At 37.2% G+C, this 25,866-nt stretch overlaps 2 protein-coding genes across 4 annotated transcripts in view; both read right to left on the bottom strand.

Moving 5' to 3' along the window:
* Positions 1 to 1,186, bottom strand: part of Spats2 (spermatogenesis associated serine rich 2) — a 51,234-nt gene extending 50,048 nt beyond the window's left edge. Inside the window, exon 1 of one of the 2 annotated variants that reach the window (XM_020169442.2) lies at positions 1,046 to 1,186. In XM_020169442.2, coding sequence (XP_020025031.2) covers positions 1,046 to 1,088 — 43 coding nt within the window. In that variant the 5' untranslated portion in view covers positions 1,089 to 1,186. The remainder of the gene's footprint in view (positions 1 to 1,045) is intronic. The other variant, XM_074083318.1, reaches the window with a different exon arrangement.
* Dnajc22 (DnaJ heat shock protein family (Hsp40) member C22) overlaps positions 1,172 to 25,866 on the bottom strand; it is a 64,141-nt gene continuing 39,446 nt past the window's right edge. Inside the window, exon 5 of one of the 2 annotated variants that reach the window (XM_074083320.1) lies at positions 1,172 to 1,311. In XM_074083320.1, the coding sequence (XP_073939421.1) occupies positions 1,264 to 1,311 (48 nt within the window). In that variant the 3' untranslated portion in view covers positions 1,172 to 1,263. The remainder of the gene's footprint in view (positions 1,312 to 25,866) is intronic. The other variant, XM_074083322.1, reaches the window with a different exon arrangement.

The following is a 25,866-nucleotide window of genomic DNA, read 5'->3' as shown; positions in this document are numbered from 1 at the left end:
AGTTGAAATTAAAAGCATTTCCTTCATATTTAGCATATGAGACCTGAATCTATGGAGTCTTGTTATGAGTTAACATTAAACTGAAAATAAATGGAGTGTGGGGGGAGTGAGTGAAGGAAAGAGATTAAAGTAATGGTATATGGTAGACAGACTTCAAATACCTATATGAAAAAGAACTAAGAAACCTCTTGCAATTGCTTTAAGTATGGTGGGGAGGGGGCTGAGGGGCAATGTAACTAATGTACAACATAAGTCTAATTGGAACTGTTACTACGAATCCCCCCTCTGTATAATGAATATACCCTAATAAAAATTTATTAAAAAAAAAAAGAAAAAGAAAAGAAATGAACGAAGGGCCATTCATTCTTTCAATGAAATTGTTATAGTTATGTACAATAGTTTTAATGTTAAGAATGTCCTTTAAATTTTTATAGCTATTCTATGGAAAGTTGAAAAAGAGGTTTTACAGGCCTTTGTTGTCTTTCCCTGCATTATAACCACTCTTGATAAATCCTCTTCATAACTTATACTCTACTTTAGACAAGAAGCAACATAATCCCAGAAAGAAAACTAAAGGAGGAAACAAAAACTGGAAGCATTTACTCTTATTCCATTTCCTTTCTCCAGGAATACAAAACATCCTGCAGGAAGTCATCTCCTACCACATCTCCCTAACACATGTTCACTATCAAAAAATGCATTGTCAGGTTGCATCTGGTTTTCCTGCAAGTTTATTATAATTAGATAAATTTATCTAGGTAGTAAACCAATTTCTACACAAATTAATTCCCAGACTATTATTCACAAATACTTGCAAAATCATTCAAAATACATTTACTAAAGAAACAGTTTTTAAATATACAGATATAAATGGAGTTCACTGCTCTACAACTATATTTTGGTCCTTTTATGTTTGTTTGTTTTCATGGTGCTAGGAATTGAACTGAAGGCTTTGTGAATGCTAAGGCAGCAGTCTACCACTGAGCTACATTCCCAGTTCACTACAGCTATTATTTTAACAATTTATGCCCACATATAATCTTACCCTTCTGGCTTTGTTTCCTAGACATTGCAGTTTCTTTGTTCATAAAAAATTACAGAAGAAAAATATCTTTTTGCTTTGTCTGGGTTCTGAGAGTACTGCTAATTTAAAAGTAGGCAACAGGAGTTTGTAGTTGGAAGCAATAAATACAAAATCTTGCTTGTTCAAAATTCTGCTCATTAGATTTTAATTTCCTTTTCTTTTCTTGTATCAACTTCTTGTCAGGAAGTATCATTGCAGATAGTCATGTCTCTTTTTCCAGGGAGATTCTGGAAGGAAAAGCACAAACACATATTTACTACTAAACTAAACTAGCATTAATCAAATCAAATTAAACTATGAAAAGTTTAGAAACATATTGTAACGTCCAGAGAAAGTACTAAGAAAATAACTCAAAAATAATAAAAATTATAAAAAAACAAAGAACAGCAACAAGAAAAGAATTAAAAGTAGATGTTAAAAAGTATCTACTAGCCAGGCACCAGTGGCTCACATATGTAATCCCAGCTATTCAGAAGGCAGCCATCAGAAGGACTGCGGCTCAAAGCCAGGTTCAACAAATAGTTGGTGAGACCCCATCTCCAAAAAACTCATCACAAAAAAGGGTCGGTGGAGTGGCTCAAGTTACAGGCCCTGAGTTCAAGACCCAGCACTGCAAAAAAAAAAAACAAATCTACTAAACCAAGTGCACACTTATATTCCCAGCACTTCGGAGGCTGAGGGAGGAGGCTCATGAGTTCAAGGCCAGCCTGGACTACATACCACCTTGTCTCAAAAAGAAAAAAAATCTATTAAACACAAAATAAGACAATAAGGATAAGTAAACACAGAAGATGTAACATTCAAAGGCTGAAATAAAATTACAAAGATAAATCCAACTATACCAAAAATTATATTAAATATGAATAGATTAAAGACTTAAAACACAGATTGTCAGATTGGATGGAAAAACAATGTCCAATGGGCACAGTAGGGCACAGCTGTAATCAAAACACTAAGGAAGCTGAGGCAGGAGGATTCCAAGTTTGAGACCAGGCATGCCTGGGCTTCCTAGGGAGATACAAACAAAACCAACAAAAGTCCAAGTACATGCAGTCTATAAGAGACACACTTAGAAATTCAGATTCAGACACAAAGAGATTGCAAGAATGGAAGAAGATATATTGAGACATAGTAGTAACAGTAAGAGAGCTTAATATCAGACAAAATAGATCTTAAGACAAAAATATTACTAGAGACTAAGTGATATATCATTATGACGAAAGAGTCATGATATCAGGAACATATAACAATTATGTATATCTACTTAACAACAGAGCTCTAAAATACACTAAGCAAAAACTGACACAATTGAAAGAACAAAGAGTTCAATAACAATAAAGACTTCAATATCTACCACTGGGTTTTTTATTTAAAAAAACCCAGACAAAAAATCAAGACCAATACTCTATCCAGGAGAAGAAGAATATGCATTTTTTTTTTCAAACACTCACAGAATACCAACCAGAATAGATCGTGTACTAGGCCAAAGGTTAGCAAACTACAGCCCAAGGGCCATATCCAGTCCTGCTGTCTGTTTTTATAAAGTTTTATTCTAACAAAGAGATGCCAATTGGTTTATGAGTTGTATCTGGCTACTTTTCCACTACAAGAGGAGAAATGAAAAGCTGCAAAACAGACCACATGGTCCACAAGGCCCGAGATATTTACAGTCTAGTCCTTTACAGAAAACGTGTGTCAAATCCTGCGACAGGCCACAAGAAAGCCTCAATAAATTTAAAATGAACCACACAAAAGTAGGTTCTCCAATGACAACAGAACTAAATAAAAATCAAGAGCACAAAGAAATATGGGAATTCTCCAAATATTTCAAAATTAAGCAACGTACTTCTAAATAATCCATGGGTCAAAGAAAAAGATCACAATGGAAATTATTAAGTATTCTGAACTGAAAGAAAACGAAAATACAACAAATCAAAATGTATGGACGAGTGGTGCTTAAAGTGGTGCTTAAATCATCTATAGTAGAAAAGAAGGTCTTATAACTCTAGTTTTAACTTCTAATTTAAGAAATTAGATGCAAGTCACTAATGTCTCACATCTGTAATCCTAGCTATTTGGGAGGCTGAAATCAAGAGGATCACAGTTTGAGGCCAGTCTGGACAAATAGTTCATGAGACTTCATCTCTAAAATAACCAGAGCAAAATGGATGGGGGGGAGGGGTTTTGGCTCAAGTGGTAGAATGCCTGCTTTGCAAGCACATTCTGTATTCAAACACCAGTACCATCAAAAAAAGAAAGAAAAATCATTAACAAAGTAACAAATCAAATTCAGTAAACAGAGCTATTCAGACCAAATGGACCATATTTCCAGGAAAGCAAGATTGGTTAACATTCAAAAATGAGTTAATATACACTAATAAAATAAATGACAAAAACCACATGATCATCTCAGTAAATACAGATAAATCATTTCACTAAATCTCCACATGCATTCATGATAAATTCTCAAACTAGTAATAGAAGGGATATGTTATCACTTTTATACAGGCTGCATATGAAAAACCTGTAACAAATATCATACTTAACGTCTAAATTTTCTCTCCCTTATATCAGGAACAAACAGGCATGTTCGCCATTACCACTTGTTTTCAACAACATACTGAAGGATCTTGCCAGTGCAACAAAGAAAAAGAAATGAAAAGGCACTGAAACTGGAAAGGAAGAAAATCCCTTTATTCAAAGATGACATGACCCATATACAGAAAATCCTAAGGAATCCAAATATACACACATGTACAAACACATTTCCCTGAAAAACTGAACTACAGTTCAGCAAGCTCAACGAATAAGACCAATATATAAAAACCAATTGTATTTCTGTATAATAGCAATAAATAACCTGAAAATGAAATTATCAAAATAATATTTACAATATTATCAAGAATTAAATACTTAGGAATAAATAGAACACAAGACTCACACTGAAAATTAAATATCTAAATAGATAGTTCATGTTCATGGAGTAGAACATTCATATTTTTCTCAATCTAACCAAATTCAATACAATGTCTATTAAAATACAAGCAAATATTTTTATATAAACTGATAAGCTGATCCTAAAATTTGTATGGAAATGTATATAAAAATGCAAGAAACCAGAAAAGCCCAAAAAAATTTTTAAACACTACTTGATTCCAGAATTTACCACAAAGCCACAGTCATGAAGACAGTGTAGTACTGGCAAAAGGATATGCATACAGATCAATGAAAGAACTGAGAGCTCAAAAATGAATCCTTACATTTAGGGTCAACTGATTTTTCGAAAACCTTTCAGTGCCGGGAACCAAATCCACGACATTGTGGATGCTAGGCAAGCACTCTACCACTGAAGAACAGCACCAGGCCCCTGGACAACTGATTTTTGACAAAGATACCAAATCAATTCAATAAGAAAAGGAGAGTCTTCTCAGCAAGGAGTGTTAGGACAGTTGGAAATCTAAATGTATTAAAATGAACTTAGACCTTTACCTGTTACTGTGTATAAACTTTAGCTCAAAATGGATAATACACTCTAATGTGCTACCTAAAACTGTTAAGATTTAGAGAAAATGTACAAGTGAAAATCTTCATAATTCTTTTTTTGTAGGCTAGGCTGGCCTCAAACTCACAATCCTCCTGCCTTAGCTTCCTGAGGTCTGGGATTAACACCACACTCAGCTCCTCAAGACTTTCTAGTGAAAAAGTTCTACAAAAACTACAAACCCAGCTGGTGCAGTGATGGGCATCTATAGTCCCAGCTACTTGAGAGACTAAGGCAGATGATCTGCCTTGAACTGCCCAGGAGTTCAAGACCAACCTGGGCAACATAGCTAGACCTTGTCTCAAAAAAATAAGTAAATACAAAGTAAAACAAAAACATACAACCATACAATGCATAAAAGAAAAAAATTGAGGGTGGAGGTATATTTCAGTGGTATACAGTGTTTGCCCAGAACATGAGAGACCCTGGGTTTGATCCTCACCCAGCATTACCACTCCAAAAGGAAAAAATGAAAGAACTGGAATTCATCAAAATTTATGATTATTTCATGCTTCAGAAAAACAACCTTATGGTACTGGAGTACGAATAGGCACAGAGATGTATGGAATGAATTTAGAGTACATACAAAAACTCCCACATCTATAGTTCATTTATCTTCATGAAATATGCCAAGAAAATTCACTGCAGACAACTAGATATCCACAGGCAAAAGAAACGTGCACTACCAAAAACCATATATAAAAATTAGTGTAAAAGGCAAAAGAAATGCAACTTGAGTTTCAGAGATACTTGCATACCTATATATTAAAATATATATTATATATATATATAAAATACAATATGATTTTTTCCCAGAATCTGATATAAATCATGAATTTTTCACAAATACAACAAAATGTGTATTATACCCAGGCAACCATTTAGATTGAGTTAAAATGATAGTTTCCTACAAGATTTCTTTAAACCCACTGATTGAAAGCATGAGCAGGCTCTCAGTGAAAAGTTTCTCATTTCATTCATCATTCAACATATGGTGACTGAATGCTTAAAATATTCTATGCCTTGCTGGGAGCTTCAGTGAGAGGGTTCTCTTTCAGCTTTAGGGAAGAATTACAGCATATCAGAATGTAGAGGTTTTATATTATAGCGAGTGATTTAAAAAAAAAAAGTGAAGATAAGTTCCTTAACTAGTCAACTGAGAAGTATGACAATAAAGGAATCAATGAAATAGGGTATTAGCAAACCAAGCAAAAGGGGTCTTCTCCCAAAAGGGAAGACTTTTTGAAAGAGGAGAAAGACCAAATATTACTATAGAGAAGGATAATTAACACTTGTGAAGACAAAAAATAATTTGAGAAAGAAGCAAGACAGACATGTGCTAGGCCCTGGGTTTGATCTCCAGCACTGCAAAACAAAACAAAAAAAACCCCAAAAAATCCAGGCAGAGAAGCAAGACAGAAATATAATTAAAGATCATTAAATCTCATATTCAGTCAATTAATCTTTATTTAATGCCCAATACTTCCCAGGAGATGTACTAAGCAATTTCATATATGTTATCATATTGAATCCTCACAACAACCCGTGAAGTAAAAGAAACATACTTTTGAAACAAACAAAAAGGTACAAAGAACTAGAGAGAGGAAAGATGAAGGAGATCACATCAAATGACTCCAGTTGTTTCAGATGGAAAGAGGAGAAAAAGCAGGAGGCTTAAGAGCTGAAGAGGAATAAGAAACTACTATTTACTATCTACCACGTGCCAGGCACCATTCAGCCTTTACATATCACGTGATTCCAGGAAGTACTTATTATCCATTTAATGGAAAAACCTAAGGTTGTTTGAGTTTCTCAAGACCAAGTATCTGGAAAGTGGTGGGGTGGTGATTCAAACCTAGGTCTATGACAGTACAAATTCTATTCCTTTTCTCTACATAAAAACACTGACTCTTCAATGTCAGAAATAAAAAGATCATGATGTAGCAAAGTCCCAATTAAAGTTAATGTGAAGTTGGAGTAGGCATCACCAACTGTGTTTCTCTCTTCTCTCTCAACTACCCAGGTAAAAGCACTTAATACTGGGAAGTTACTCAACTTGAAACAAATCAATATGTACATTTTAGGACTATGAAAAGAACAAATTATCATTATTGTCCTTTACTAATTGAATTATCTACCAAATATTACACACTGAGTAGTCTAAGGGGACTTCCTACCTAGCATTTAATGCTATAGCTTAGGTGTCTGTAAACATTCCAAAATTCAACACTAATCTGAGGAGATGTCTAATGTTGATCAAAATTAACAGAACAAATCCACGTAAGAATAACTTAATTTTTTTAATTTTCAAAACTGTTTTCAAGGAGTGATAGTCCCTAAAACAAATAGGCATTATTGTCAAAAATAAGAAGAAACCCATTTGTAATTTGTCCTTTTATGATGTAAGACACTAAAATGGACCAGAAAGATTACTGGGCATCTTCAATAAAAACTAGGCACTGTGTGTTGTCTGATTTTATGGAATTTGTATCCCTCATGGTTTGAAACTATTTTATAACTGTAAATTGCAGGCAACTAGGAGCAATGCAAAGACTTCTTATCCATATATGAACACATAAATTCTGTCCAGAGAGACAGAATGTAAAGGCAGGAATGATTTTTCTCTGTGGAAAAAGTCAGTTTGGTATCAACTGTAAATTAATTTCAAATATTCTTCATCCTCTAAATGTGTGGTACTTTGGTTTTTTGTTTGTTTTTTTGAGATAGACTCTCACTGTGTTGCCCAGGCTGGCCTCAAACTCCTGGGCTGAAAAGATCCTCCTGCCTCATCCTCCAGAAAGCTTGGGACTACAGGCATATGACAGCTCCCACCTCTGCAATTCTTTGAACCACTTTAACATTTTATTGTTTCTCTCATTAATTAATGAATTAACCAATAATCTTTTATGTGTGGCATTTCATATTTGCATGAAAATAATGATTTTGCCTATTTTTTATCCTTTGACAAACATACCATAAAACATGATAGGTAACATATGAAATTTTTAATGAAAAAGCTCAAGGGAAAAAAGAACTTCTTTTTACACCTACCTGTGTATTTAAGGAAAGCTAGATGAAACTTAGGCTTTGCACAGTTGCAAAATTTTCAGATTCTAGGAAGCGTAGTCATTACTGAAGTTGGTCACTCATGAAAGAGCCTATAAATCACAAAGAACTCTCGGAATGGGCTTTTCAGCTGCTTTTATTTTTCTGATACATAGTGTAAGAGAAACTGTCTCATGGACTGAAGCTTCATCATTTCAGAGATGCTTAGAATCATTTGTCTAAACTACTTTTATTAACTAGAGCCACCAATGAAAGAAATAGTACATTTTCTTATTAAACTAAAAATCTACATCTGACCAACACTTTCTCAAATCCAAAAGAATTTTTTCCAGTTCAGATCTGTAAAATCATGAAAATAATAAATACATGTTATTTTCTTTCTTTCCTTTTTTTTTTTTTTGGTAGTTCCTGTATAACTTTTATTTCTGGAAGTTAAAGTAGATACCGCAATATACAATTAACCACAAACCCACAATAATACAAATTTTTACACTAGTAAGTACACGTTGGAATTCAAGTGCAGTAGACAGGATAGCAGTTTACAAATCACTGTATAGGGAGGCAAAGCAATCCACAGGAATACCTGGGCTGGGCTGGGGACAGACAGGAGGCAGTGTGGAGAGAAAGCACATGAGTCCTAAGGATGCTCTTCTTTAAGGGAGATGCCAGAACAAGTCTCTACCCTCTCGGAATTTTCACATCAGTTAAGACCAAATATGTATGCTACCTAAAGCCATGAATTTTACAATCCCTACTGCAGAAGAGCTCAAGCCCCTGCCATAGGCTACCTAGGGTTTAAACCCAATTCTCACCTTTCTAAATACTCTCTCAGTTTATGAGTTCAGCTTATTCTGTACTAAAGAGTGTTGCCGGGGAAAGGAGAGTTCCATACTTCAAATAATTGTCTTGTGGCAGGAGAACAAGGGTAGCCAAGGCAAACTCTGTTTATCTCAGATTGAGGGTCCTCACCGCCTTTATTCAAACTCTAGCTAATTTGGGTCCATGGGAATTCCATAAACACTTTGATCAACTAAGGTAAGGTGGTTTTGAGTCATCAAATCCAGCCATGCCTCTAGGTCAGAGGATGTCCAACTCACATCCTCTGCTAAGTGTTGAGCTGACTGGCTGAGGCAGGAGGCTGACATGAAGGCCACAGCAGGTTTGGGCACTCTGGTTGTTTTGCCTCACCAGATGCCCCAATAAGTAGCAGAAAGCCACCAGCCTCATGGGAAGCTCACATGGGGCAGACCTGGGGTTTATCAGTCAGCCTTTGCCCCATATTAATAAGTGAAGAAGGGTTACAGGTGCCTCTGGAAGTCACCTGGGATAAAAACTGTAAATACATGTTATTTTCAAAATAGTAGTTGTCTTCTATGAAAGGAATGATTAAATATTTTAACAAACTTGATTAACATATGTGCACACAAACCAGAAATCCATACACACACTAAATATCAAGTCAACAACGTATCTTTCATTCATTAATACAGGAAGAAAAGGGCAAATCAATACTTGGACCTTTTGGCTTTCTAAGACTGAAATTAAAAATATCTCTAATACTACTAGTCTCCATGGAATTACTGGTTTTACAAAACAGTTTTTTTCCTCGCAGGATCAAATTAATCCCTGACAGTCAAAGGAAGGAAGGAATAAAATCAAGTTGTGCCAAAAAATCCTTACACTCAGCATTCGTTCAGATCCTTCTTACCTGCTCACTGTTTGTAACATGTCAGGCTTATAATATGGCCCTAGCAAATAATTATTTTATCTAAAAATGAATAGAGCAATTTTTATTGGAAATAACTTCCTATCCATGCATTCATAAAATTCATGCGCCCGGTGGTAGAGTACTTGCCTTGCATGCATAAGGCTCTGGTTCTCTACTCAGCACCAAAAAAAGTGTCCACAGCAAAACAAAATGTGTTGGAAGTCAGATAAGAGAGTGTATCTCTTAAAATTCTTAAAACTAATGCATAATGCATCCAGCTTATCTTGCACTATATATCCTAAAAGATAAAACTTCATCTAGCTGAAATTAGTTAAGTAATACCAGCAGATCAAAAGCAAGCAAAGTTAACTCTTTCTTCTTTCTGCCTCTATGCCTTCCAAATTACTCAGGACTCTTTCTGGTGGTGATGTGTGAAACCAAAGGGAATAAAAAATGCAGAGAAAATAAACAAAGCAACAGAAAAATATAAAATGTTAATCCCAAAACTTTCCCCAAATTATGACTGAAGTTAAAGAACTACAGTGAGAAGTCTTCATATTTCAGTAGTTCAAGAGAGGTATGTCTTCCTTGAAGGGAATGCAACTCATTCTAAAATTTTGTTTTCTGACTTCTCATGGTGTTTATACCACCATCAATTAGCATGTGTTTATAAGGATTCTATCAAAACTTTGTCAAAACATTTTTCAAATATCAAGTGAAAAAAATAACTGAGTCATTTAAAATAAAAAGTGGGTTTGTACTCCAAATTCAACAATGTACAGATCTAGATACAAAGAAAAATAAAAGAGGGAAATAAATAAACACAGAAATTTCTTCTTTCCCAGAGGTAAGAAAAATAATATGGCTGGCAGCTATTTCAGTTTTTTGGTTTTTTTTTTTTTTTTTTTTTGGCAATACTGGGGTTTGAACTCAGGGCCTCATGCCTGCTAGACAGGTGCTCTATCTACCACTGGCAGCTATTTCTATAGCAAATTCCTACAGCTGTAGTCTTTTTTTTTTTTTTTTTTTCAGGTTATAGAAAATTTGTGTTGAGTCTCTCATGATGTAAAAATCCATAAAGAAAAAAGTGGGGGGGAGGGGAGAGGAAAGAACACAAAAGCCTCTACAAACATACATCATAAAATACCCCGACTTCTCTTCATATTTTATCTCCAGAACCAGATCACTACACAAGGGAACAAAGCCTTTGCAGACCGGGTCAGGCAGTAGAGCAGTTCTAGACACCATTCCCTAATGCTATTCAGTCTTCTGTAACTCCGTAACCACCTGCTTTACAATTGCCAAATTAAAATTATTTCTATCACTAATCCCTTTTCAAATTTCTCTGAGGAATTAAGAAAGCTAACTAAACTGATTAAACTCAAAATGTGAAGGACAAGTAAGCACTATACTCTTTAGCCCTTGTGAAGATGTTACTTATTGGATTCAAGCAAATCGCTAAATGGTAGAGTTTTTAAAAGTTTCAAAGATTATTTTTTCTTTTCTTTTTGCTTTCTCTTTTAGGATCGAAGTACACTATGCTTACTATCATACTAAAGGAAGAAAATAAAAGAATGCCAGTCTTTTTTCTTGCCAGAACTACAAGGTTCTATCTCTATTGAGGAAAGAGGTATTTGTTACTGAGAAGTCTCCTTCCACAGATCTTGACAAACCCGCTCTGGAATACTGAAAGAAGGGAAATGATCTTTTTCTTCCCTGTCCAGTAAAAATGGAAGAGAAAGCCTAACTCATTATATTCTACCTTCCAAAACTTGACAGGTATGTGTACAGAGTGCTTTCTGTTTTAAAACATGTTTGCAAATTCTTTGATCTTCTCCCATAAAAAGGTAAAGTCTAATCTTCTCATGAAGAGAATGCGGCAGAAAGGACCAGGCAACCTCATAAGCTAGGTCATAAAATGTGATAAAACTGGACTGGGGGCTTGGCTCAAGTAGTGCAGTGATTGCCTAGCAAGTGTGAGGCCTTGAGTTCAAATCACAGTATCTCACACACACACACACACACAAACAAACAAAAAAACCCCCACTGGACGCAGGTGGCTCATGCCTATAATCTTACCTACTTGGGATGCTGAGATTGGGAGGATCATGGTTCAAAGCCTGCCCAGTCAAATAGTTTGTGAGACCCAATCTCCAAAATAATCAGACCAAAATGGACTAGAGATGTGGCTCAAGCAGTAGAGCACATGCTTTGCAAAGCCCTGAGTTTAAACCTCAGTCCCACCAAAAAATACAAATGGAAATATTGGCACTGAACTGCAAAATTTTTTTTAAATTATGCCAATCTAACTAAAAGTGTTATTTGAAATCACCTCTAATTATTTGCACACACACAGAATCAATAATTTACTACTTACTAACATTATTTCCTTTAACTTAAAAATACTTTAAAGTTAGGTATTTGAGGCTGGTGATCATCCTACCTTCTCTACAATAATCTGTAATGCTCAAAAGTGTGGTCATATGCAGAACTAAAATAATCACTAATATACAAAACTAGTATTTCTAAAGTCTCTCCATTTTAAGGGCTACAATATAAAAATAAACCTTTTACATTTGAAGACATATAGTTCAATGTGTTTTAGATCATGGCAGGAAATTTAATGTTTAGCTTTCTTAGAAGAAAAAGTGAAATTTATTTTCACTTTGGGTGAGACTGGGGTTTTGAACTCAGGACTTCACACTTCCAAGGCAGGTTCTCTACTGCTTGAGCTACACTTCCAGTCCATTTTGCTCTGGTTATCTTGGGGATGGGAGCCTCACCAACTATTTGCCCAGCGTGGCCATGAGCCATGATCCTCCTAATGTTAGCCTCCCAAGTAGCTAGGATCATAAGCGTGAGCACCATCTATTTTCACATATTATAATTATGGTTAAATCTACCTTCCATTGGGTGAACTAAAACAGCTTGTACCAAAAACTAATTGGACCCAGCAAAATGGCAAAAGGCACTCTAGAAGAAAAATAGCAAGGAGGCTTGAGGTCAAGATAAAGTACCTATAGAAGAGTAGTTACCGTCTCCATTATGTGAGCACGTCCAACTAGACATTTTGAGGGAAGAAAGCTTTAATCTTCTAAGCCACCAAGTAACTAAAACATCCTAAATTATTCAGCAGTAGTTTAATTAACCTTTTTCCTAGACTGTCAAATGTCTGATTGTTTTAGCATGTATAAAGAGGAAAAACTCAAATATAATTAGTTTGAGAAAAACTTTAAAGAATTACATATTCTATGTATCATTCTTTGAGTACCAAGTAATACAAATATCTAAAACTATTCTAGTCTACATTTTCTTTTTGCTGGCACTGGGGTTTGAACTCAGGGCCTCATGCTTGCTAAGCAGACACTCTACCACTCGATCCACTCCACCAGCCCAAAATTATTCCATTCTACAAAGAAAAGTATTTTAGCTGGGTGCTGGTGGCTCAAGTCTATAATCCTAGCTACTTAAGAGGCAGAGATCAGGAGGATTTCAGTTTGAAGCCAGCTCTGGGACAATAGTTCTCAAGACCCTGTCTTGGAAAAAACCCATCACAAAAAAAGGGCTGGCAGAGTGGCTCAAGCAGTAAGAGTGGCTGCCTAGCAAGCATGAGGCCCTGAGTTCAAACTCCAATGCTGCCAACATATATATATATGTATGTATGTATGTATGTATGTATGAATGTATGTATATGTGTGTGTGTGTGTTAAAGCAGGCATGATGGTGAACACCTGTAATCCTAGCACCTGGGAGGCTGAGGTAGGAGATCATAAGTTCCAGGGTGCACAGCTGCCCTGTCTCAAAAACAAAACAAAACAAAAAAGTATTGTATTCTTTTAAAAAAATAAAATAAAAACTATTTTAAAGAGTTTTATATTACTACTTTAGATGGATAACTAAAAGGAAAGAGAAGGTCAATATGCAAAAGTCTAGTTATAAAATGTGGCTGATTTGTATGTGTGTATGATTGGGATCTGAACTCAGGGCTTTGCACTTGCAAGCAGGCACTTTACCACTTTCGCCACACCTCCAGTCCATTTTGCTCTTGTTATTTTGGAGATGGAATCTCACGAACTATTTGCTTGGGGTGGCCTTGAACCAGCCCTTGATCCTCTCAATCTCAGCCTCACAGACATGAGTCACCATGTGGCCAATTTTAAGTATCAGTCTGGACCCCAGGACCTGACAGCAGAAACTCTTCCAATCCAAGGAAGAAAAACAAAAAAAATTACCTCTTGCTCACAAGGCAAAGATTTTAGGCTCAATACAAATTTCTGTTACTGTTATTCATTTGTTTGTTTGAGATAATCTCACTATATAGTCTAGGCTGGCTTGAACTTGCAGTTCTCTGCCTTAACCTACGAAATGCTGGGATTACAGATGTGCACCACCACACACAGCCTCCCTATACAAATTTTGAAATTAAACATCACTTCTCACAGTGAACCTACAACTACCTAATTACTCATTCTTCGTTCAAAATTTCCAGTCCTTCAATAAAACTAACTTCAAAAATATGAGAAACAGTGAGCATGGTGGTACACACCTGCAAATCTAGCACTCAGGAGGCAGAGGCAGAAGGATTAAAAGTTGAAAACTAGACTGGGCTACATAGCAAGACCCTGTCTCAAAACCAAGGGCTGGGGATATAACTCAGTGATAGAATACCTGCCTAGCATGTACAAGGCCCTGGGTTTAAAAAAAAAAAAAAAAGAAAAAGAAAAAAGTGTCAGAAACAGCCAGGCATAGTGGCACATACTTGTAATCACAGTACTCTATAAGCAGAGGAAGGAGGATTTTGAGTTTAAGGCCAGTCTGGGCTGTTTAGCAACATTCTGTCTCAATCAATCAACAAACAAACATAAATTTGAGGGCTAAGGGTGTCACTCAGTGGTAGAACATGGGCTTAACAAACTGAATGTTCTAGATTCAATCCCTAGCACCTCCCAAAAAAGGAATATGACAGCTCCACACACCCCCATGAAAGAAAAGACCGTAATATAATATAATAGAAGAATGCTGGATTCCCAAAATCCCGCTCTACATCAATATGTGTGTTTTACTTATAGGTATATCCCCCAACACCTAATATGGAAGAGATAAGCACATTAGTGAGCACTCAAAACTGTCCATAAATGAACACATTTTGCCTTCATCTCTCATATAAGAACTTGCATTCTAGTTATCTCTCAGTAACTAGTTGTTTAACCTTGGGCAAGTCACTTGACTTCTCAAACTTTAGTATCCATTATATAACATTTCACGTTGGAAATTGGGTAAGATTAGATAAGATAAACCTCCTGAGGGCAAGAACTCTGTCTTACTCACTTATGCATCCTAATTTCTAACAAAACGGTTAGAGTAAAGGAGGTGTGGCAAAGTATGGCTTTAACTCCAGCACTTATGAGGCTGATGCAAGACAATCTTGAGTTCCAGACCAGCCTGAGCTACATAGCAAGATCCTGTCTCAAAAAAATAAAACAAAGAAAAAATTAGGGTGCATTTAAGCTGAACTTCTGCCAGCCCTGATTCTATAATTCTTTGCCATTTCCTTAAATTATTTTTGTTTTCTAAGAATATAGTCCAACAAAAAGTACATAGGGCAATAAGAAGATTCAGGATTCCTTCCCAGCTAGGCAGAGTGGTACACGCCTATAATCCTAGCACTACTCAGAAGCCTAGGCAGGAGGAGCACAAGCTGAAGGCCAGCCTGGGCTACACAGTGAGAGTCTATCTCCTAAATAAATAAATAAGTAAAAAAAAAAATAAATAAAAACAAAATTCTGTGTCTATACTCAGCTCATCTGCCAGTAAAGATTTTTGGCTTTTTGTTCTGTTTTATTTTATAGTAGCTGCTGTTTGCAGTGCTGATGGTCAGATTAGTATGTATTCTGAAGGTAAAACAAGATTATGTTTAAGATGTTACAGAGAGAGAAGAAACAAGGATGATTCCAGGAGTGGGGCATGGTGGTACATGCCTATAATCCCACCACCCAGGAGGCTGAGGAAGGAGACTGCAAATTTGAGGCCAGTGTGGGATATACAAGACAAAGTCTGAAGGAAAAAAAAAAAAGAAAAGATGATTCCAGGGTTTTGGGCCCATGTAACTGGGAGGACAGACAGTATTTACTGAAACAAGAATGACTGTGCAAAGAGGCTTGGGGAAACATCAAGTTTGAGATGTACATTCTATCCACTGCGAGTGGTGCACATAGAGATGCTAAGCAGGTGATCTCCCCAGCACCAAAATCAAAACACAAAACAAGACCAGAGATGCTAACTAAGCAAGAGGATCTAGAGTTAATACTCTTTCATATTATGATTGTTCCCAGTATATGTTTGCTCTCTCCATCTGGGTTATTTTTAAAATCCCATGAACAAGACCATCTCACCTTCGTTTTAATCATAGGTTTATCTTTAAGAATAACTTTTTTTGTACCCAGTTTGAATGTTACATCTCTTTTTCCTAAATTTAGGAAAGACAGAAGCAGCAAATTTAAAACAAGGGAAATAGCAGCTAAAACTGACAAAGGAGTAAACAGAAAAGATATACAAAGCTGACAAAAACTTGGAATATCTAGCATTCTGAGACTTATTTACAAGTACAAACAGCTATACATGTCAGTAGTTACCAAAAGCACTGTTCTGACAGCATGAAGTAGTTCTGATTATCATTAATTACATTTAGTGTAACTATTTTTTTTTTCTTTTTCTTTCAGCAGGGCGGAGGTGGTACTGGTGGATGAATTCAGGGCCTCACACTTGCGGGAGCCACTCTCAGCGCATTCTTTTTCCTGCTTTTTCCCTTGAGACAGGGTCATGCTATGTTGCCAAGACAAACCTCAAGCTCCTGGACTCAAGTGATCCTCCTGTCTCAGCCTCCTGAGTAGCTCGAACTATAGGCAAGCATCACCATGTCCACCTGTAATTATTTTTTTTAATGGCATCCTATGTCTTAAAAATATTATTACTAAAAATGAAAGAAAAATAGGGAGACAGAGGCAGGAGGATTGTAAGTTTGAGGCCAGCCTGGACTATTTAGCAAGACTGTCTCAAAAATAAATAAATAAATAAATAAATAAAAGGAAAAATTACATCTTAAAGAATAAACTGCCAGGTGCCAGTGGCTCACACCTGTAATCCTAGCTACTAAGGAGGCAGAAATCAGGAGGATCATGGTTCAAAGCCAGCCCAGGCAAACAGTTCCACAAGACCCTATCATGAAAAACCCCTCACAAAAATAGGGCTGGTGGAGTGGCTCAAGGTGAAGGCCCTGAGTTCAAGCCCCAGTACCACAAAAATAAATAAATAAATAAGTAATAAAGTCTAATAACTTGAAAAAACTTGTATGTGTTGTTCTTAAGGGTTTGTTACAAGGGAGCAAATGAAGTTATATGAATGAAAATTATTTAACAAACATTTATTTTGGCCAGGCACCAGTGGCTCATGCCTGTAATCCTAGCTACTCAGGAGGCAGAGATCGGGAGGATCGCAGTTCAAAGCCAACCCGGGCAAATAGTTCATGAGACCCTATCCTGAAAACACCTAATATACACACACAAAAAAAAGGGCTGGTGGAGTGGTTCAAGATGTAGGCCCTGAGTTCAAGCCCCAGTACCACAAAAAAAAAAATAAATAAAAATAAACATTTATTTTGTGCTGGGTTTATAACTCGAGTGGTAGAGCGCCTGCCTAGCAAGTGGGAGACCCTAAGTGCAAACTCCTGTACCACAAAAAAAAAAAATTTTTAATCACTCACAGTGTCTCACACCTGTGAGGCAGAGATAGGGAGGATAGCGGTTCAAGGACAGCCCAGGCGAAAAAGTTGTGAAACTCCATCTCAACCAATAAAATTGGAGCAGGGTGGTGTGCACCTGTCATCCCAGTTAAGTAGGAAGCATAAACAGGAGGATTATAGTTCAGGCTGGCTTGGATGAAAAGCAAGATCCTATCTCCAATAACCAGAGCAAAAAGGGCTAAAGATGTGCTCAAGTGAAGGAGTACCTGCCTAGTAAGAGAAGGCCCTGAATTCAAAACCCTTTATACCCTAGTCCGACCAAAAAGGAAAAAAAAAAACTCATTATGAAATCCCAGTACTGACAAAAAAATTTTGAGGGGGGCTCACTCTGTGCTGAAATTGAAAGCAGCAGCCATAATTTAAGCTAGTCTCTTCTTAAGAGATGAAAATATGAACAATTATAATACAATGTGATCAGTGAGATGAATAGACTCTAAATTCAGATGTCTGGGTTTGAATTTTGATACTAATATTTAAGTGTCTAATTTCAGGCATATTATTAATACCTCTTGAATAGTTATTTAAAAGATTATATATAAGTATGGAAAGCATCTAACACAGGAGAGTACTGGTAGCAATTATAATCCTTATATGAACATAATTATAAAATCATAATGGTAAGCTAGACCAGCTGCCAGCAAACCTTTCTGTAATGAGTAAGGTAACAAGAAGTTTAGGTCTTCCAAATTGTAGAGTTTGTGTCAACCACTCAAATCAGCTGTTGCACTATAAAAGCAGCCATAGTGACAACACAGAAAAGAACAGGCACAGCTGTGTTCCAATAAAAATTTTATTTGCAGACACAGATAGTTGAATTTCATATAATTCTCATGTGTCACAAAATATTCTTTTGATTTCTTTCAATCATTTACGTTTATAAAAACTACTCTTCATTTACAGGACACAAAAAAATAGCCAGCAGGCCAGATTGGTCCTGTGAGCAATCATTTGCCAACCCCTTGTGTATGTAACTGTTGGAGATAAAAACAGTGATCAGAATAGATAATTCTGTTCCCCATTTCCCTGGATAATGTAAGGTTTGACATTTGGAGAACAAAACCATCACCTAAGGCTACTGAACACATAACTGTCTTCCCCTATTCTCTTTGCCTAGTTAATTCTTGCTCACCTTTCAGATCTGTTTAAATATCACTTACTCCTGAAACTGAAACTATCCCCTCATACCCATCGAGACAAATCTCATGCTTTTACTAGAGACTCCCAAAGAACATACACCACACTAAATCACAGTAATCACAGCACTCAGCACACTAAATCGTAACTTCTGGTTTCAAGGTCTTCCCTCCTATACTGCTACATTGCAAATCCGTGTAAGCAAGAACTTCTCTACTTGCTCAGCATGACATCTCTAGCATTTAGCCCAGTACCTGGCACATAGTAGGTGTGAAAAAAAATACCTGCTAAAATGAATGAATCTTGCATCTGGCAACAGCTTCTTCAGGAACATGTCAGAACACAGAACCTTGGGCAGGTACCCTCCTTCCAAAACAAAGTTTTATTCTCCCCTGCTAGGACATGGGTCAAACACTTTCCCACTTCTAACTACTGTTTACTTGGTCAGATTCAAGGAATTTTTTTATTCATTTATTCATATGTGCATACACTGTTTGGGCCATTTCTCCCCACTGCCCTCTGCCCCCTTACTTCCAGGCAGAACCTGTTCTGCTCTTTTCTCTAATTTTGTTGAATCAAGGAATCTAAAATCAAAATCTCTTTGAAACTTCTGTCCTCACTTCTCTTTCCTTAAGCTGAGCCAAATTCCTTATTGTGATCTTGCTGTCACCTCACTAGCAAGCCAGTAATAGCTTCATTTCAACTTTTTTTTCTTTTTTCTTGGTGGCACTGGGGCACTCTTAACACTTGAGACACTCCACCAGCTCATTTCCATTTTTAAGACACTTAAGAATAAGGTATTGGAAATGCTCTAAGTTTTTAGTAAGAAAGAAGATGATGGAGGCATGGCACACAAAAACCAGTAAACCAAGTGTTCCAGTTTAATAGCTGGAGTAACAGCTTATTACTCTTGACCATTTTAGCCCTCAACTCCTCTGCCTTTCCCTACCTCCACAGCTGCCCTCACAGGGAACCCTTCTCTCTGCATCTCTTACCAGGCCTCTACATGTCCATCCCTCTTTACATCGCTCACAAATTCCCAGGACTCTCCTAAATCCTCTAAACTTTCATCCTCTTTCATGAGCACCTTACCTCTCCTGCTCCTCCTCAATTCCTGAAATGTTTCCAGCATATAACCTCAAACTCCTAGGCAAAATCCCTTATACATCTTTGACCTCTTATCTGAATGATGCTTTAATCTTCTGTTAAAATCCAATTGCTTTGCGGCCACTATGGAGACAAGGTCCTATCAGTAGTGTTTTTCACCATACCTGTCACACCTGAAGGGCCCAGTACTCAGTTATTGCCTTGTACTCAGTTATTGCTTCCAGATTATTCCCCTTTTTTCCTTCCTGAAGATGCCTCCCATCAACCACACCACTTCCTACTCTTCTTTGTTACATTCTTATGGATATGCCTTGGTTACTTCTTAAGTCTTGAAGATTTTAGTCCCTCACTCACTGGCCTATCATATTCTGAGTGCCTTCAATGTTCACGCTGATGACTTTACTGACAGAAGACTGTTTTACTTTTAATTCTCAGTTCTCTCATAAAACAATCTTGTCCTCTATCCTACTTAGGCCACTCACTGCCATACCAATATCCTAGACCTTGTCATTACTAACTACAATTCCTCCACAATCTCTACTTCATCTATACCTCTTCAATCACGTCTTTTTTTTTCTTTTTTTCAGATTTTGTGCCATCTAGCATCCTAACTCCAACGATCCTTTCACCAGAACAGGATTCAAAAACCATTAATCCCATTTCCCTCATCTTAGATTCATGATCCATAATTATAACCATGCCCTTGCATACACCTCGAGTCTCACATCATTATACTTACCTGGCAAAACACTAACCCTGATTAAATACAAATCCCTGCCAAACAAAAGCCTTTAGGACACTCAGAAAACTGTCGGAATATTTAATATTAAGGAATTATTAAATACTTTAATACAATAGTATCCTGTGAGCCCACATCTTAAAGAGAAATGACATGAAATACTTATGCAAAAAATTATGTCTGAAATTACTTCAAAATGTGAAAGAGGTGCAGAGCACTGACTTCAGATCCCAGTCCCACCAAAATAGTAATAATTAATAATACGAAAAAGCAGAAATGAAGGAAAAGTACAAGTAAAACATCAGCCATTAGTTAATATTATTGAAGCTACTTCCTGTTTACTTTCTTATGTTGAAAAATGTCTCTAGTAACATATTTAAAAAAAAAAAAAAAAAAAGGGAAAAAACCTCTCTACTCTATGCCTGTACTATATGTGTGACTTTTAAAGAAAAAAGGCAGGTGTGGTGGCTCACATCTGTACTCTAAGCACTCAGGAAGCTAAGGCAAGAAGATCTCAAGTCTGAGGACAGCCTAGGCTACATAGGGAGACCCTACTTTAAAAAAAAACAAACTGGAGGTGTGGTTTTAAACAGTAGAGCGCCTGCCTTGAAAGCATGAAGCCCTGAGTTTAAACCCCAATACCACCAAAAAAAAAATTAAAAAATTAAAAATAAATAAATCCATACTAAACAGTTCTTAATAGCTAACCTCAAATGGCCTCAGCTCAGCATAATAATCCTACAACTTTGGTGGGAAGGGAGAGGGTTGGCAGTACTGTGGTTTGAACTCAGGGCTTCACGCTTACTAGAGGCACTATACTGCCTAAGCCACACCTCCAACCCGAAAATTCTACAATTTTTACCTTAAGCAATCACTCTCCTATTTGTCTATTTATTTCATGTCATTTCTTCTCCCCTCAAGCCTTCTCCCCTATCCTCATTCCAGCTGCTACCCTTACATTTTCTCAGTGGATTTACCACAACTACCTGCATGTGTTTTTGTCTTCTTCCTATTTACTAGAGATGAACTGATGGCTCCTGTCTAAAGCCAACATCTCCACTTGGATGCGAGACCCCAATCCTATTGCCCAGCCATTACCACTTTTCACTTCCTCATCATCATTGTATAAGCACTTATTTCTTCAACTTAGAAAGACAACCTCTGGGCTGGTGGAGTAGCTCAAGTGATAGAGTGGCTGCCCAGCAAGTGTGAGGCCCTGATTTCAAACGGCAGCACCACAAAATACAAAATCCCTAAAAGTTCCCCTAAGGAAAGAGAAAAGGGGGGGAGGGGGGGAAGAGAAGGACTAAAAATTTTTTTGATGCCTCAAACCATACACACATAAAACTTTGATTAAAATAAGCCCTAAAACCTAAAGGGAAAAAAAATTAAATGATCTTTGAGGGGGAAAAAAAAAAAAGAAAGACTGTGTATGGACATGGAGAAAATTCAGGGGTGAGAGGGTGGAAAACCCTTGAGTCTAGCAAAGGCAAAATAAAGAAGGGCAAAAATGAAAATCTGGGAGCTTTGCAAGAACCTGAGACAATGCATGCTAAAACAGCCTAGGTGAAAAAGTCAAAATCGTTAGGCTGTTTTCCCTGAAACTGTAGGGATGGCATAGAAATACACCTTTCAATTGAGCTCTACATAGCCCAGTGTCCACCTCCGCCTGGATATTCTAGATAAGGTAGGCTTTTTTGTATTTACATAAAAAGAATTAAGTGCATGTGAAAAAAAATGAATATCCATAATTCAGGTAAACTACCAACAATCAAAAAAATTATTTAGATTTCCCATATGTGAAAAATTAAATTCATCCATTCCCAAACCTGCCTTCTTTTTTTCCAATTCTATTATGTTATTATGTTGTTTGTGTGTGTGTGTGTGTGTGTGTGTGTGTGTGTGTGTGTGTGTGTTACTAGGGTTTGAACTCAGGGCCTTGAGCTTGCCAGGAAGGTATTCTACCACTTGAGCCATGGCCTCCAGTCTCACTTTATTTCTTGAAATATGTGGGAGACCAGTAACTAAACAGACTGAGAAGAAACCTTAACATAAGCATGGCCACATCAAGGTCCTTTGTGCTGAGAAGGCAAGGACCCAGAACAAAGGAAGTGAGCAAGGTTCCGCAAGGCTGCCTTGCAAGAGGGGAAACTGAGGCAGTGGAAGTAGCCTTGACATGAGCCTGGCTATGTCAAGGGCCTCTTGGCTGACAGGCATGGACCCAGCCAAGGGAAGGCAATGTTCAGCAAGGCTGCCTTGCAAGAAATACAGGACATGCTAACCTGGTCAGGACAATCTGTATTAAATAACATAACACAGCTGCTCTATTCCTGCCACCTACACAACTGGACCCATGAGAACTCGTCCTGCATTTCACCCTGCTTTCTCATACATGCTGTATAAATAAATGTGCTTGGAGGCAGAGGGGGTCACTGGCATCTCTCATCAGGAGTGTCTGCCTTTGTGTCTTTTTCTAATCCCCAGTCAGTCCCAGCCAGGTCAAGGGACCTACTCATGCTGGCTGTGACAGAAATAGGGTTTTGATGTGTAGACCAGGCTAACTTAGAACTTGAGATCCTCCTGCCCCTTCTGCCTTCACCTCCCAAGTGCTGGAATAATAGTTGTGCATCATCAGCCTTGCTCTTTTTTTTTTGGCAGTACTGAGGTAGGCAAACACTCTACCACTTGAGCCACTCTGCCAGCCAGCATACCACTATTGTTGATTCAAGCTCACCCTTCTTCCTATATTCTCTAGGTAGGTATCACAGCTGTCTCTCAAAAAAAAAAAAAAAAAAAAAAAAAAAAGAAGTGATACAAGAGTCTCCCTCTAAGAAACATTTCTAAATTCTCTTGATTTATATTCTCCACTTCAACCACCTTATAGCAGGACTTCATCTCTTCCCTGGATTACAGCAACAGCTCTATAATGATCCAAACAGCCTCCACATAGCTGCTATAAGGCTCTTTCTACACTGAATTAAGCCTGTCCATGTCATTCTCTTGCTGAAAAACTTCCAACATCTACAGTTCAAGTTCTGTAAGCATTGCAAATAAAATTATTTATAAACTAGACCTGGTCTCAGCTCCATCCTCATTTAAAACTATTTATCTTGCCAGGCATAGTGACACAAGCCTTAATCCCAGCTACTTGGGAGGCTGAGGCAGGAGGATCACTTGAACTCAAAAGTTCAAGGTCAGCCTTAGCAACATGGCAAGACTCTGATACAAAAAAAAAAAAAAAAAAACAAAAAACAAGCGAGGGTGGGGGGTGGGGGAAGAGAAGAGGAACCTGAGGGTGTAATTTAGTGGCAGAACACTGACTGGCCCAGTATGTGAGAAGAGGCCCTGCAAAAAGAGTTAAAAAACAAAAATAATCTCATCATTCACTAAGTTAGCCACAAAGTATATGCCAGATCCTGTACAAGGCATTGGAAATACACTAGTGAGCAAAATAATAATGTCCTACACTCTCATAGCTTAGTCTATCTAGTGAAGGAAATACTCAAATAAACATGCATTCACTCAACAAATATTTTAGTATCTTCTTGTGCTCTTCTCAGTAAGCAAGACAAAGTCTGTATCCTCAGATAGTTTGTCCAATAACAAACTGTGATAACATAAAAATAAAGTTCAGATGCTATAAGATACAGAAGGACAGAAAAACCTGACAAACAGGAAAGACATTGCTCAAGAAGTGGTAACTGAGATAAAATCCCCAAAATGAGTGGGCAAGGACATGGGAAGGAATGGTAGTGGGGAAGAACATTCTAGAGAGAGGGAACAGCAAGTATAAAGGCCCTGAGATTAGGGAAGCCCAAAGCATTAGGAAAATGAAAGGTCAGAGTAACTGAAGAGTTGAAATGATACTAGATGAAGCTGACAACACAGGCACTAAGATATAAATAAACCATCACTGCATTACAAATGGATTATAAGGGGTACAAGAGTGGAATTTGGGGACCCATTTAAAAGACTATTACAATAGGTCAGAGTTGAAGCCAAATAATACACAAAAATATCTTTCAGAAAGATACCTTGATGCCTAGGAGTTGCAAAGGAATCTGGGGCTATGCCTAGCCAACAAACTGAAACTGAGAATATATTTGAGAAACACAAAGGACTGTTCCATCTGTGAAATGGAGAACAAATCTTAAACTTGGGCCCAAGGATAAAGTTACCTGGAACAGCCAGGCATGATACCTAAAATCTCAGCACTCAGGAGACTGAGGCAGGAGGATTGTGAGTTCGAAGGTTTGAAGCCAGTGGGCTACACAGTGAAACCCTGTCTCAAATAAAGTTTCCTAGAGGAAAATGGGCCCCAGGCCTGCACCATTCACAACTATAGAGTCTAAATTCATAGTACGCATGTGGTACAGAAACCCTAAACTGAAACTTTATCATAAATAAAATTAAAAACTAAAGAGTGAGATAAGGAACACAGGAGAAGGAAATGAGAAACTATTCAGAAGAGAGCTCCTACAGTTTGAGACACATAGGACTTAAATTTAGGATTTAAAGAAAAAACAGAACACCAGCTACTTGGGAAGTAGAGGCAGAAGGGTCTAAATTCAAGGCCAGTCTGGGCAAAGTTAGCGAGACTTTATCTCAAAAACAAAAACAAAAAAACAAAAGTAGTGATGCAGTGGCTCAAGTGGTAGAGTACTTGACTAGCAAGTGCTAGGCGATGAGTTCAATCACCAGTACCAAAAAAAGGAGGAGGGGATGTGGTGGCTTACACCTGTAATTCCAGTTACTCAGGAGGCAGAAGTAGGAGGATCCCAGTTGGGAGGACAACCTGGACAAAGTTAGCATAAGACAAACTAAAAACAAAACTAGGGGCTTGGCTCAAGTAGTATAGCCCTTGCATAGCATGCACAGTCTTAAATTCAACTCCTAGTACCACAAAAAAAAAAAGATATAAAAGTTTCTATTATGCAAGACAATTAAGTTCTAGAGATCTGCTATAAAACACTGTTCCTATCATTAACAATGATTTATTATGCACGTGAAAATTTGTTAAGAGGGCAGATCTCATGTTAAGTGTTCGTACCACCAAAAAAGAAGGAACATAACAATCTGAAAAAGACATTTTAAAAAATAAGGTAAGGTACTCCTAAAATCAGGACTAACACAGAAATCTGCTTTCACTACTTCTCTGTACTGGAAGTTACAGTCAGTATAATCAGGCAAGAAAAAGATAAGATACCCAGGTTGAAAAGAAAGAAGTAAAACTGTCTTTATTCATAAATGACTTGATAATCTGTGTGGGAAAAAAATATAATGAAATCTACAAAAAACAAGAATGCCAGAATTAATGAGTTCAGTAAGGTGGCAAAATACAACATCAATATACAAAAATCAACTGTATTCCTATATACTAGCAACAAGCAAAAACTGAAACTAGCCAGGTGCCAATGGCTCATACCCATAACCCTAGCTACTCAGAAGGCAACAATCAGAAGGATACCGGTTCAAGACCAGTTTGGGCAAATAGTTCCTAACACAAAACAGGACTGGTGGAGAAGCTCAAGTGGGAGTGCTTGCCTAGCAAGTATGAGGCTCAACATTCAAGCCCCAGTGTTACCAAAAAAAAAAAAAAAAAAAAAAAAATTGAAAGTAGAGGTAGAAGGCACAAAATCCTGTGTTCAAACCCCAGTACTGCCAAAAAAAAGAAAAAAAAAGAAAAAGA

This window comes from Castor canadensis, chromosome 8 (assembly GCF_047511655.1).
Source record: "Castor canadensis chromosome 8, mCasCan1.hap1v2, whole genome shotgun sequence".
Taxonomy (NCBI): domain Eukaryota; kingdom Metazoa; phylum Chordata; class Mammalia; order Rodentia; family Castoridae; genus Castor; species Castor canadensis.
The sequence above is the reverse complement of the archived record's forward strand: the minus strand, read 5'-3'. Positions and strand labels throughout refer to the sequence as shown.